Raw genomic sequence first — 14963 nt, forward strand, 5'->3', positions numbered from 1 at the left:
TGTTTATTAAATAAGCCATCTTTAGCCCTTGTATGTGTTTGCACCCTGTGTCACATATTAATTGGCTATAAAGGTGTGGGTTTATTTCTGGGCTCTCTGTTCTGTTCCATTGATCTATGTGTCTGTTTTTATGTCAGTATCATGCTGTTTTGATCACTATGGCCTCATAGTATAGCTTGATATTAGGGAGCGTGATTGTTCCAACTTTGTTCCTGTCTCTCAGATTTTCTGTTGCTATGGGGGACTTGTGTGATTCCATATAAATTTTTGAAATATTTGTTCCAGTCCTGTAAAATACATCATTGGGATCTTGGTAGAAATTGCATTGAATCTATATATTGCTTTGGGTATCATGGACATTTTAATGATGTTAATTCTTCCTACCCATGAACATGGTATGTGCTTCCACTTTTTTGTATCTTCTTCAATTTCTTTCCTCAGTGTCTTCTAATTTTCTGAGAACAGATCTTTTACATCCTTGCTTTTATTTATTCCTTAGTATTTTATTATTTTTAAAATAACTGTGAATGAGATTGTTTTCTTAATTTTCTTTTCTGTTAGTTCATTATTGGCATATAAAAATGCAACCAATTTCAGGATCTTAGTTTTGAATTATGCTACTTTGCTGAATTCATTTATCAGTTCTCGTAGTTTCTTGGTGGAATCTTCAGGGTTCTCTATGTATAGTATCATATCATCTGCAAATAAAGACAGTTTTACTTCTTCCTTTACAACTAGGATGCCTTTTATCTCTCCTTCTTGTCTGGTTGCTATGACTAGGACCTCCAATACCATGCTGAATAAGAGAAGTGAAAGTGGATATCCCTGTCTAGTTCCTGATCTTAAGGGAAACGCTTGTAATTTTTGTCCATTGAGTATGATGCTGGCAGTGGGTTTGTCATATATGGTGTTTGTTATGTTTATGTACATATCTCCTATTTCCACTTTGATGAAAGTTTTTATCATAAATGGGTGCTGGATTTTTCAAATGCTTTTTCTGCATCTATTGATATGATCATGTGATTTTTATCCTTCGGTTCATTTATGTGGTGAATCACATTTATTGTTTTGCCAGTGCTGTACTAAACTTGCATTCCTAGAATAAATTCTACTTGACCATAGTATGTTATCTTTTTGATGTATTGCTGTATTCAGTTTGCTAATATTTTGTTGAAGATTTTAACATCTATGTTCACAGGAATATTGGCCTATAATTTTATGCTTTGTAATGTCTTTATCTGGTTTTGGAATTAGGATAATGCTGGCCTTGTAAAATAAGCTTGGGAGCCTTCCCTTCTCTTGAATTTTTTGAAATAGTTTAAGAAGCAGAGGTGTTATTTTCAGAATGTTTAGTAAAATTTACCTATGATGCCTTCTGTTTCAGGGTGTCTGTTTGTTGGGAGTTTTTTGGTTACTTCTTCAATCTCACTAGGTTTAATCTGTCTATTCAGATTCTATGATTCTTCCTGATTTAGTTTTGTAAGATTGTATGTTTCTAGGAATGTATTCATTTCACCCAGTTTGTCCAAGTTGTTGGCATATAGTTGTTCATGATGTTTTCTTACAATCCTTTGTTTTTCTTTGATATCAGTTATTTCTCTGCTTTCATTTCTGATTTTACTTATTTAGATTTTTTTTCTTTCTTTTTCTTTCTCTCTCTCTCTTTCTTCCTTTTTTTTTTGTTTGTTTTTTGTTTGATGATTCTGGTTAAAGTTTTGTCAGTCTTGTTTATCTTTTTAAAGAACCAGCTCTTGGATTCATTGATCTTTTGTATAATTTTTTAGACTCTATTTCACTTATTTCTGTTCTGATCTTTATTATTTCCTTCCTTCTACTCTCTTTGGGCTTTGTTTGTTATTCTTTTTACAAGTTCTTTTAAGTGTGAAGTTAGATTGTTTATTTGAGCTTCTTGTTTTTTTGAGAGAGAGCTGTGATGCTATTAATTTCTCTCTTAAGACTTCTTTCCCAGTGTCCCACAGATTTTGGATTGTTGTGTTCTCATTTTCATTTGTTTCCAGGTGTCTTTTGATTTCTTCCTTGATCTTGTTGTTGACTCATTCATTGTTTAATAACATGTTACTTAACTTCTATGACTGTATTTTTCAGTGTTTATTTTGTGATTTATTTCTAGTTCCATAGCACTGTGGTCAGAGAAGATGATTAATATGATTTCTATCTTCTTAAATTTATTAAAACTTGTTTTGTATCCTAACATATGGTCCATGCTAGAAAATGTTCCATGTGCACTTGAAAAGTATGTATATTCTGCTTCAGGGTTGAATGCTCTAAAGATACCAATTAAATCCATTTGACCTAGTGTGTCATTTAAGGCTGCTGTCTTCTTGTTGATTTTCTGTCTTGAAGATCTATCCATTGAAGTCAATGGGGTGTTAAAATCCCCTACTACGACTGTCTTTCTGTTGATCTTTTCCTTTATGTCCATCAAGATTTTCTTTACATACTTAGGTGCTCTTTTGTTGGTGCATAAATATTTACTAGGGTTATTGACTCTTGTTGGGTTGTTCCCTTTATCATTATGTAGTATCTTTTTGTGTCTCTTACTATTGTATTGGATTTTAAGTCTATTTTGTGAGATAAGTATTTCTACCCCAGCTTATTTTTTCCTTTCCATCCCTTTACTTTTAGTCTGTGTGTATCTTTCTGAGATGGGTCTCTTAGAGGCAGCATGTTAATGGGTCTTGTTTTCTTATCCATTCAGCTACCCTAAGTCTTTTCTTTGGAGCAGTTAAGCCATTTACATTTAAGGTAATTATTGATAGATATGTATTTATTGCCATCTTATTTTAAAACCATTTTCCTCTGTTTCTTTCTTCTTTTTCTTTTTCTTTTTCTTCTTAAAGCAAGACTTTTAACATTGCTGCAGTATTGGTTTGTTGTTAACAAATTCCTTTAGCTTTTTCTTGCCTGGGAAGCTGTTTATTTCTCCTTCAGTTTTAAATAATAGCCTTGCTGGGTAAAAGTAATCTTGGTTGTATGTCCTTCCTTTTCATCATCTTGAATATTTATGCCATTCCTTCTGGCCTAAAGGTTTCTGTTGAGAAATAAGATTACAGTCTAATTGGATTTGCCTTGTATGTAACTACCTGCTTTTCTCTTGCCATTTTTAGAATTTTCTCCTTGTCTTTAAGATTTGCCATTTTAATTATGATGTGTCTTGGTGTAAGCCTCTTTGGGTCCAGCTTATTTGGGACTTTCTGTGCTTTTTAGATTTGTGTGTCTTTTTCCTTCACCGAACTGGGGAAGTTTTTGGTCATTATTTCTTCACATACATTCTCAATCCCTTGCTCACTCTATTTTTGTTTTGGTATCCCTGTGATGTGGATATTATTACACTTCATCTTGTTTCAAAGGTTTCTTAAGCATTCCTCATTTTTTAAAAAAAATTTTTTTCTTTTTCTTTTTCTTTTTTTTGCTTTGCTTGGGTGTTTTTGTCTACCTTGTTTTCCAAGTCATGGATTCATCTAACCTACTGTTTATTCCAGTGTATTATTTGTTTCAGATAATGCATTATTTATTTCTGACTGGTTCTTTTTTATTGTTCCTATGTCTTTTTACATGCTGTTGAGTATCCTTATAATCTTTACTCTAAACTCTATATCTGATAAATCACTTGCCTCTATTTTACTTAGTTATTCTTCTGGAGAATTCTCCTGTTCTTTCATTTGGGGTCCATTTCATTGTTTTCTCATTTTGGTGGCTTCTTTGTATTTTTTTCTATGTGTTATGTAGATCTGCACAGACTCTGGTGCTGTCCTATGTCATAAGCTGCTTGTGACTGGCCCTGGACAACCTGTTTAGAGCGATCAGCAATCCACAGCTTATGGCTTCCTCTGCTGGTCCTGGGTGCATGCAGAAAAAAATAGGCTGTGCACCTAAGCTGGCTTTTACCAGCACAGGGCTTGAGCTTGGGCCAGCTAAAGTCTCAGAACTCCTAGATATCCACCTTTGCCTGAAGGCTTTCTGTTAGGCTTCATCTCTGAAATGGCCTCCAGCTGTACTGTTCAGCAGCCAGGCTTTAGTTCCACAGTTTGGGGTGAGAGGGATTACTGAGGGTGGGGCTATTACTTCCCCCTAGGCTGTTGCTGCAAGAAAAGTTCTCTTCCCAAGAAATATGGCTTCTACATATGGCTTCTATAGAGAATGACTCGACACAAGGATCCTGGTAGCTATTTTTCAATTATCTCCCAAGAACCACCAACCCCAGATCCTTTCATGCATCTCTAATCCACTCTTCCCTCTCTCCGCTGGAGCCCAGGGTAAGTGGTTGCAAATGAAATTGTGTACATTAGCACTTTAAGAGGCTTTTGCATCTCTAGCCATCTCTCCCTGGTGGACAGAAACCCTGCTTCTTTTCACATCTGAATGTTATCTGGGTTCCTTTTCAGCTCTGGTGCTGTAGGCTAGGGAGCCCAGCTTGGGGTGTAGACCCCACACTTCTCAAGGGGAACCCTCTGGCCACTGAAATATCCCTCTGGAACTTCAGCTGCTGCCTGTGGGAGCCCAGTCAGCCCTCTTGTCTCCTCTGCACTTCCTTCCAGTCTTGTTGTGGTGACATGGTTTCTTCTGTTTGTTCTTGGTTATAAGGCTTCTCTCTAGCTAGTGTTTAGTTGGTTATTCTGGATGATTTCTCTATAATTTAGTTGTAAGTCCATTTTGGCCCTGAGAGAAGGTTAGTGTAGCTTCCACTTACTCTTCTGCCATTTTGGATCTCAATAACAACAATTTCCTAACAATGCCCCAAAAGAGAAACCTACAGTTTTATACCTAGCAAAGCAGCAGATTCTACTAAGTATCTCAATCCTGGTGAGTCTCCATGTCTCCTGAGAATGTCAGCTGCCTTTCTAAAAGGCAAGACAGAAGATTCTTCACCTCCAGATTCACACCACTTAGGAGATAATTCAGCCTCATCCATGCCATGTAAGTTGGCACTGTCCTTTTTTCTCTGAAACAAAGTACAGAAAAAATTTTCCTCTAGGTTGATTTCCTCCTTTTAGTAGAAGGAAAGGAAAGCAGATCTGTGTGAGTTCCAAATAACCAGGCACCAAGGAATGTAATTAAAAGGAAGATGTGTCCTGCCCCCAGAGGAAAGGCAGTAACTTGACCATTTCTGTATTCTAGAAGACTGGGAGTGCATTTCATCTGCTGAATAAAATTGAAAACCAGGATGCACTGATATGAGCACAGAAAGTTGACTATATGCTGTTATCTGTTTTGAAGGAAATGTGAAGGAAACTTAATGAATAAGGATTTTTTTAATGCTTTTGGTTTTTCATGTGTATTAAATTTTTGTTCTTGGAACCCATAAGAACTGACAGTTTAATGCCTTAATCAAAGTGCAGAGGCCACAGAGTTTCTTCTTTATTATTTTATTACTTTATTTTTTTATCCTCACCTGAGGACATGCTGATTGATTTTTAGATAGAGGGAAAGGGAAGGAGAGAGAGAGGGAGAGAAAAATCAATGTGAGAGAGAAACATCTATCAGTTGCCTCTCTCGAGTACCCCTGACTGGGGACTAAACCCAGAAACCAAGTGTGTGCCACATCCAGCAACTGAATCCATGACCTTTCAGTTTATGGGACAAAGCTTCAACCAACCGAACCACACTGGTCAGGGCTCAGAGTTTCTTCTTACTTTCTCTGTGACAAATGTGGTTGTGATTTGAATGATCATTCCCTAGCCTCACTATTTCACCTTGTATTTTTCTCTTTCCAGGAAGCAGAATGTGGCTACATACTCTTTGTTATTGCCATATTTTGGCTTACAGAAGTTTTGCCTCTGTCCATAACAGCTTTGCTGCCTGGGCTAATGTTGCCATTGTTTGGGATCATGCCTTCTCAGAAGGTAAGTTGTTTTGCAAATTTTTGTCATAGTTAGATTCCTTGTTTTGTGCAGATATTTTCAGTGAGAAAAGTTATATTCAAAGGGAGTAATAATCTTGTTAATAATGCTTCCATGTAAGTTCTCCAGACTTTCAGTTGTTTCTCTTCTGTATAATTCTACATGTGTATCTACCTTCAGATGGACAAGAATAAAACACATGCTGCAGCTTCTTGAGTTATGCATGTCTGTAGGAGAAATGTATCCAATCTTTCCAGGCTGACATCTTAGCCTGGTGCATCTCTCTCAACAAAAAGGCCAATTCTTTCATATCTTGCATAAGCATTTTGTATATAGCAAAATTCAGTCTCACACAGTGTAGAAAAGTAATTTCTGTTTTTAATGAAGAAGAACTTTCCATGTTTTCTTTTACAGATACCTTCTATTTAAAAAGATAAAGCCAAATTAACTTTCATATGTATTTCTATTTTGTTCTTGCTGAGAGGATTTTGTTGTGCTGAAAGGTCTTTTTACCTTTATACAATCTAAGTGTACCCATCTTAAAAAAGTGAATTCAGTTTCCCATTGAAAGCATGAAATGGATTAAACCAGAATATCTTATCTCTACACAGTCTGCAGCCAACCCAGCACACAACTGCCTAAACCCAGCCAAAACTCTCTCACGAAAGATGTCAAGAACGAGACATTAGTCTATGTAATTTATTACCTTGGGACTTCTTTCTTCTGCCAGGGTTCAACATTATTATCATAGAGCTAATCTGTTTTATGATGTAGGTGGACATTTTCTTTGTAACTAACCCATGATACAATATTTTCTTTCTATGGGAGAACCTATTACTTCTTTCTTTATTTTCATGTTTCCTCCCCATTTGGGAGTCCTTTTTTTTTTTTCATTTTGCATTTATGATCCTTCTTGCTTCTCTTATTGCATCTCCTCCTAGGCACCATTGATTTAGGAGAATGTAATCAGGGCTGTACTTTAGTTCCTCTCACCCCCAAACTGAAGCTTTGCTGCCCCACAAATCCAGGAACTATAAACTAAGAAGTTTTTCAAATGTTCCAAGGTGTTATATGGCTATCAATAAAAAAAACTATAAAAAGAAGGGGTTGGAAATTTCTGAAAAAGTAGGGTGTCAAATTAGTAACCTCTGTCTTGCTGGCTTGTGTGGGCCCACTGTCAGAGATAATTAAGTTTAATGGTCCCATATTTGTCTCTTATGACTTAATAATAATCAAACTGACTAAATTAACCTTTTACAAGAGGCTTAGATAGAAGCAAGTTTAACTGGAATCATGGGTCATTTTTTTTTTTTTCAATTACAGTTGTCCCCTTTTCCCCTAATTTCTCTCCCCCACCCATCCCACTCCCTCTCCCGCAATCATATCCCTCCCCGTTGTCCATGTCCATGAGTCTTTTATACAGGTTCTTTGACTAAACCCTTCCCTTACTTATCCCCCTTCTCTCCCTCTCCCCTCCCCCCTATTGACTGCTATTCTGCTCTTTGTTCTATTTAGTTCCTTTGTTTGTGTTGTTCTTTAGTTTCCTGTATTAGGTGATATCATATGGTATTTTTCTTTCTTTGCCTGGCTTATTTCACTAAGCATAATTCTCTCTAGTTCCATCCATGTTGTTGCAAATGGCAGGAGTTCCTTCTTTCTTTCTGCTACATAGTATTCCATTGTGTAAATGTACCACAGTTTTTTGATCCACTCATCTACAGATGGCATTTAGGTTGTTTCCAGCACTTGACTATTGTAAACAGGGCTGCTATGAACATAGGGGTGCATAAGTTCTTTTGAATTGGTGTTTCAAGATTCTTCGGGTATAATCCTAGTAGTGGAGTCGCTGGTTCAAAAGGCAGTTCCATTTTTAATCTTTTGAGGTAATTCCATACTGTTCTCCATAGTGGCTGCACCAGTCTGCATTCCCACCAACAGTGCAGTAGGGTTCCCATTTCTCCACATCCTTGCCAGCACTTGTTGCTTGTTGATTTGTTGATGATGGCCATTCTGACTGGTGTAAAATGGTATCTCATTGTGGTTTTTATTTGCATCTCCCTGATGGCTAATGATGTTGAGCATTTTTTTATGTGTCTATGGACCTTCTGTATGTCCTCTTCGGAGAAGTGTTTGTTCAGGTCCTTTGCCCATTTTTTTAATTGGGTTTTTTGTTTTCTTGATGTTGAGTCATATCAGCTCTTTATATATTTTGGAAATCAGTCCCCTGTCTGTGATGTCATTGGCAAATATGTTTTCCCATATGGTTGGTTTCCTTTTCATCTTGCTGATGTTTTCTTTTGCTGAGCAGAAACTCTTTAGTTTGATTCATGGGTCATTTCTATAGCAAGCAGGCTAGAGGGAGACAGAAGGAAAAGGGTACCTAGGAAGGCCTGGCTTTGTGGAAGATGCCAAAGAAATAAGAGGCAGGAAAATTCTAGGCTCCAATGACAGTTGCATTACTCAGGCTGCTAATAGCTCTCCAAGAGTCCTTTACTCCCAATGTGTCAGTCTCAGGCTAATTTAAGAGTTGCAGAATCTTAAACAGGGAAGGGAACTTTTCTGAGTCACTCTAACCTGGCCAGGGATTCTCCTCCACAATATTTCTTATAGATATCACTCAGGAAGTACTTAAAGGCTTCCTCTGTGTAGGCCTAATATACCTCACAAGAAAATCCATAACATTTTTGAATAATTTGAACAGTTAAGTGTCTCAACTTTATTGAGCCCAAGTATGAAACTCAGTCACTTTGACTCTTTAAACTCTTCTCTGACAGCAAAGATTTCACAAATCAAACCTCATCTTTCTTTCACATGATATTGCTGCTTAGATTTAAAAATAAATATCATCTCCTCTTCAAGTCTTCCCACCTCCAGGCTTTATGATTTCCAGACCTCATTTCCCTTCTTCAACTCCATCACCCCACCTCCATTATCACCACCATCTTCTTTTCCCTTGCTAACACTATTTCTGGTTTGTCAATTGACAGTTAATAAATGCAATGTCTTTCACATAGTAAGCACACAATATACATTAGTCAATTTTAGTATTATTATTTGTACACTGACAAAATGAATAGATCACTTTAGAAATATTTTTGTTTTTTCTTTGCCAAAATCTTATTGATTTTATTCTGAAAGTCATTTGAAAGAGACTAAGACTCAATGGATGTAAATCCTAAATTCATATCCTGTCCAACCCTCCAATGGTCTTGGTCATGCCAAAAACTTGCTTTCTTTGGTAATTCCTATTTTTAGCTTCCTGGAGAAAGGATTTTTTCCCATAAGCCACTTTCTTTTTTTTTTTTTTTCTTGTACAGTAAAACTGTTTCCAGGATATAGTGTATTTGTTTGAGATAGGTGTTTTTTTAAACATCAGGTAGATATAATATATTCAACAAAGTGAGGGTCTTGGCCAGAGGTGAATTGTAAAGGTTATCTAGTATTTGCTTATTGTCTTGCTGCACAGAAATCCACATGTGGAAGTAGCATGTAGGAGTTCGGTCCCACATGAAGTTGTTCTGTCTTTGCATCATGAATACTAATTGTTGGTCCTCTTGTTAATGATCATGCAGCTCCTCTCTGACCCCTGATCTTAGAAGGAGGCTCCATAAATATCTGCAGTTTTAATGTTGACAGCAATGCCATGAATTATTGGAAAGTGATTTTCATTTTCTTCCAGGTCATTTAATTTTGCTACATATAATGGCACTAAGGGAATGTTATCATCTTGTCTGTCAAATTCACTAAGAAGTTGATGAGTAAGTTTTTGTGACAACTGCCAGTTATCACTGAAGCTGCTCATGATATGCACTTCCAGTCTTCCACATTGAGTGTGGCTGGAAAAGGATTTTAGGGAGTTCATGATCAAGGGGACCTCAGCTTTGGTGTAGGTTCCATCACAATGTGTCAAGCAGGTAGCCCCATTACCTGTGTGCCTCAAGACCACAATGTGACAAGGGGTTGCATCATCAGAACCCAGAATGCAGATGGAGCCATCCTTTGGGGAGGTCACAGTTCAGCTCTCTTTGCTGAACATATAAGAGGTCCCACTTGTTGAACAGACTGACCTTTGAGAAGTCTGGCTCTTTCATTCAAAAGCGGATGGGCTCAGACAATGTCCCCATAGGATGCAACCACACCACAGGCCCAGGGACATGGCATCCCCAGGGGGCTGCCCGCTGTTCCCCTCTAGAAAAATTCTGATTGCTGCAAAGCCAAAGTGAACATATCATCTCCCTTCAGATATTTCACCCTAAATTCGTTTTAAAGTTTGTAACTTTTTTCTCCTCTTAAGCTTAACTGGAACTTGAAACAAATCAAAGTTCTTAAGACCTTTCATGGAGAAAATATTTTTAGTCTTGTGATCCTCTGTCCAGACGGGGTAACTGACCTGTTACTCAGAAATAGCTGACCCAAGCTACAAGGAAAGGGCTAGAGAATTAGTCAGAAGACCTAAGCTTAAAACCAATATTCACCAGTAATTACTTGTATTATCCTAATCATGTCCCTTAACAACTCTTCGTTTCTCATCTGTAAATGTGGAATGATAATGCCGCACAACCCAAGGATTATAACAATCAAATCAAATCATATATGTAAAACAACAGTGCAAATTAAGTATCAAGTATTCTTATGCATTTTAATATTCATAGTTAAAGTTTGTTTGATAATATAAAACTATCATTCTAGCCTATGGCAGCATTTTGGAATCTCAGCTCTCTACACTGAAGAGAATAATATATCTATAATATCCTTATCTAAGTTTAGAGCCCTACATATCTCTCTTTTTAGCCACTATACTTTTAATTTTACCTATTTATCAAGTCTATGCTAAATACCTGTATCTTACAGACCCCATTGTTGTGTAGCAAAATCTCAACAAATATTCAATTTCTCTCATTGGTTAAATAACATTTGAAATGCTAAATATTTAGTGTGTTCAGTAGATATCCTAGAATACAATTATTGTTATTACTATTAAAAACAGAAGTATATATAAATTTTAGATTTAAATGTAAAGATACACATATAAATCATAAAATATTATATTACATACTTACTCAGTCATTTAAAAAATATTTACATGCTAGGACTTGGTCAGGCACTTTAAAACATATCAATGAATAAAAAACAGACAAAATACCTGCCTTCCTAGGAGAAAAGAGATGATAAACAATATGACTTAATGAATAGGTAAATTACTTAATGAGTTAGAAGATAATTAGTGCTATAAAAAATGCAACAGGAGAAGGAAGAGCAGGAAAAGGTTGCAGTTTCAAATAGAATGAGCAGAGTAGATCTCAATGAGGAATCCATGCATGAATGAAAATTTACAGGTAATGAGGAAGTGAACCATTTGCATATGAGGGGAACAACCAGTGATGAAGGGGAAATACCCAGTGCAAGAACCTTAATTAAGACAGGCATATGCCTTCAGTGTGACTGAGCAGAGTGAGTGAAGGAGGGAATAATAAAAGATGATGTCAGAGAGATAACATGAAGAGGAACTGGACTATGTAGAGCCAAAGTAGGCCACAATAAGGTATTAACTCTTAATGAAGATAGAGGCTCTAAAGAGCTTGGAGTAGAAGGGTAATATGATTGATTTGATTCAAATTTTACTTTAAAAGGATAACATAGGCTGCTATGTTAAGAAGGTAGAAAGGACTTCCAGCCAAGATGGAGACTTAGACTGACATGCTCTGTCTCCCTCCACAACTAAGGTGGAATACAACTACTTCAAAAATAAAAGGTAACTAGAAATTCCAGAAAATAGAACTACATGGAAGCCCATCATATGAAGTTATAAACCAGTGGTGCTCATCTGGACAAGTAGGAGGGCCGAAACTGGAACGGGGCAGTGCTGCCTGTGGTGGCAGTGGGGACAACAATGGGACTGTGAGAAAAGCCAGGGGAGCAATCCTGGCTGCAGTAGAGCCCCGTCAGCTCACGATTCCAATGCTGGCGAAGGCAGAACCCCATTGCCTCCATCTGTGAGGCCCAGAGGGCGTGGGGATGGAGAAAGAGGTTCATGGTCTCTCAGCGGAGAATAACAGCAGGAATCACCCCCACCCCCACACAAAGCGCATGGGGTTCCACCTCCTATCACCCGCCCAACAAACAAAAGTACACACAAATCTGCCAGTATGAAACAGACAATGATTGAAATCCCGGTTATGCAGTTCACCAGGCAACAGATGAAGAATCTGACTGAAGAACAAATAAGAAATCTTTCTGAGGCTCAATTCAGAGTTATAGTTATAAGGTGGCTTACAGAATTAACAAAAGATTTGGAACAAGATGGGGAAGGAATGAAAACCAGTCATACTGAAATGAAAACACATACGAGACAAGTGGTGAGGAAATGAAAACCAGGGATCAAGTCAACAAATCAGAACATAGCGAAGGAACAAACAGTCAATCAGTGCAGAAAGAGGAAACAAAAAGTAAGGAAAGTGAGGAGAGACTCAGGAACCTATGGGACAGCTATAAGCGAATGAACATTTGAGTTATAGGATTGCCAGAGGGTGAAGAGAAATAACTAGAAATTGAAAAATTATGTGAAAAAATAATGAAACAGAACTTCCCAAACTTGGAGAAGGAAATAGACTTACAGGTCCAGGAAGCACAGAGAGTTCAAAAAAAAAACTGGACCCCGGGAGGACCACACCAAGACACATTATAATCAAACTGTCAAAAATTAAAGATAAAGAGAGAATCTTAAAAGCGGCAAGAGAGAAGAAAAGAATTATATACAAAGAGGTCCCAATTAGACTATCAGCTGACTTCTCAAGGGAGACCCTGCAGGCAAGGAGGGACTGGCAAGAAATATTCAAAGTAATGAAAATCAAAAACCTACAGCCACTAATACTCTATCCAGCGAAACTGTCATTCAGAATAGAAGGGCAGAGAAAATGCTTCCAGGACAAAGTAAAACTGAAAGAGTTCATCGATCCAAACCACTGTTACATGAGATGTTAAAGGGACTGGTTTAGAAGAAGGAGGATCAAAACTATGAACATTAAAATGAAAACTGCATCACAAGAATCAACAACAGAAGCTAGGAAATTGAAACAAAGGCAAGCTAAGTAGGCAATGAGAGTGGAAAAAGAACTATAGGTATGGGGAACATATTGGGGGGAGGCCAGCAGGGAGGGGGAAGGGGAAAGGGGAGGGAGATGGTATAGGAATTAAGAAGCATAGTAGGAGGGAATGGAGTAGACAGAAAGAGGTTGAGAAGAATTATATGCACAACCAATGGACATGGACTAAAAGGGGGGGACAACTGGAGGAAGGGGGGCTACTGGGTGGAGGGGAGCAGAGGGAAAAGAAATTGGGACAACTGTAACAGTATAATCAATAAAACACATTTAAAATAAAAAAAAAAAGAAGTTAGAAAGGAGACTAGTACCTAGTAGGTTTTTGCAATAATCCAGGTGAGAGAACATGGAAATTTACACCCGAGATAGTAATAGGGATGTTGAATATATTATATCTATTTTTACTGATATATTTTATCAATAATTTCCTGAATGATTTGATATGGCATATGAAAGAAGGGAAAAAATTTAAGATCCTGACAGCTTTTGACCTTCCAACTGTAAAAGTGTTGTTGCCATCAATTGGAATGAAGACTATAAACAAAGTAGGCTTGTTGCAAGAGAGAGGTTGACACCTGGAGTTCAGTGTTGAACATTAATTTTGAATGACCTCTTTTACATCTAAGTGAAGATATTGAGTAGGCAGTTAGATATAAATGAGTCCAGAGTTCATGAGACATAACTGAGCTGTAAATATAGAACTGAGAGTCATCAGCACATAAATGGTATTTAAAGCCTAAGATTTGATGAGATCATTTAGGGCACAAGTGAAGATAGAAAAGCAAAAAGGACCAAGAACTGAGCTCTGGAGAGCTACAGCATTGAGAGGTTGGTGAGAAGAGACAATGTTTGCAAAGAAGACTGAAAATGAAAGGTAGGAGGAAGACCCCAAGAGTGTGGGGTTCTGAAGTGCAAGTGAAATAGATGTTTTAAGAATGAGGCAATTATCCAATATGTCAAATCTTCTAAGAGATCAATTAATGTGAAAACTGGAAATTGACCATTAGATTTACCAACACAAGTAAATATTCTCTTAAATATATTATCAAAATATAGTCTTTATAATCATACACATTAGAACTGACAAAGTACTCAAAACATCTCACTTATTTCACAAACTTAAAGTATTGACTTTCATGAGTAAATATATTGATTTGTAGGAAGGTGGCTAAACTGGTATAAGTTACATAACTAAGGGAACCCAGGTACTCTGATCACAAAACCCCATGTTTTTTGATGAAACTCATCTGAAATAGAAATATGACTATCTTTTTTTAAATATGTTTTATTGATTATGCTGTTACAGCTGTCCCAATTTCTTTTCCCTCTGCTCCCCTCCACCTGGTAGCCCCCCTCCCTCCAGTTGTCCCCCCCTTTTAGGCCATGTCCATTGGTTGTGTATATAGTTCTTCTCAACCTCTTCCTGTCTACTCCATTTCCTCCTATGCTTCTTAATTCCTGTACCATCTCCCTCCCTTTCCCCCTTCCCTCTTCCTGCTGGCCTCCCCCTAATATGTTCCCCATACCTATAGTTCTTTTTCCACTCTTGGTGCCTACTTAGTTTGCCTTTGTTTCAATTCCCTAGCTTCTGATGTTGGTTGTTGTGATACAGTTTTCATTTTAATGTTCATAGTTTTGATCCTCCTTCTTCTAAACCAGTCCCTTTAACATCTTATGTAACGGTGGTTTGGATCTGATGAACTCCTTCCGTTTTACTTTGTCCTGGAAGCAATTTCTCTGCCCTTCTATTCTGAATGACAGTTTCGCTGGATAGAGTATTCGTGGCTGTAGATTTTTGATTTTCATTACTTTGAATATTTCTTGCCAGTCCCTCCTTGCCTGCAGGGTCTCCCTTGAGAAGTCAGCTGATAGTCTTATTGGGACCCCTTTGTGTGTAATTCTCTTCTTCTGTCTTGCTGCTTTCAAGATTCTCTCTTTATCTTTAATTTTTGACATTTTGATTATAATGTGTCTTGGTGTGGTCCTCCCGGGGTCCAGTTTT

General features: G+C 37.4%; 1 protein-coding gene and 1 pseudogene across 1 annotated transcript in view; one reads left to right on the plus strand and one right to left on the minus strand.

Moving 5' to 3' along the window:
- SLC13A1 (solute carrier family 13 member 1) overlaps positions 1 to 14963 on the plus strand; it is a 129177-nt gene that overhangs the window by 23774 nt on the left and 90440 nt on the right. The window contains exon 2 of the mRNA XM_090287415.1: positions 5736 to 5864. Within this exon, the coding sequence (XP_090143541.1) occupies positions 5736 to 5864 (129 nt within the window). The remainder of the gene's footprint in view (positions 1 to 5735; positions 5865 to 14963) is intronic.
- LOC150001945 (protein N-terminal asparagine amidohydrolase pseudogene) lies at positions 9113 to 9723 on the minus strand (annotated as a pseudogene).

This window comes from Furipterus horrens, unplaced genomic scaffold, assembly GCF_987537825.1.
Source record: "Furipterus horrens unplaced genomic scaffold, mFurHor1.1.pri manual_scaffold_9, whole genome shotgun sequence".
Lineage (NCBI taxonomy): Eukaryota > Metazoa > Chordata > Mammalia > Chiroptera > Furipteridae > Furipterus > Furipterus horrens.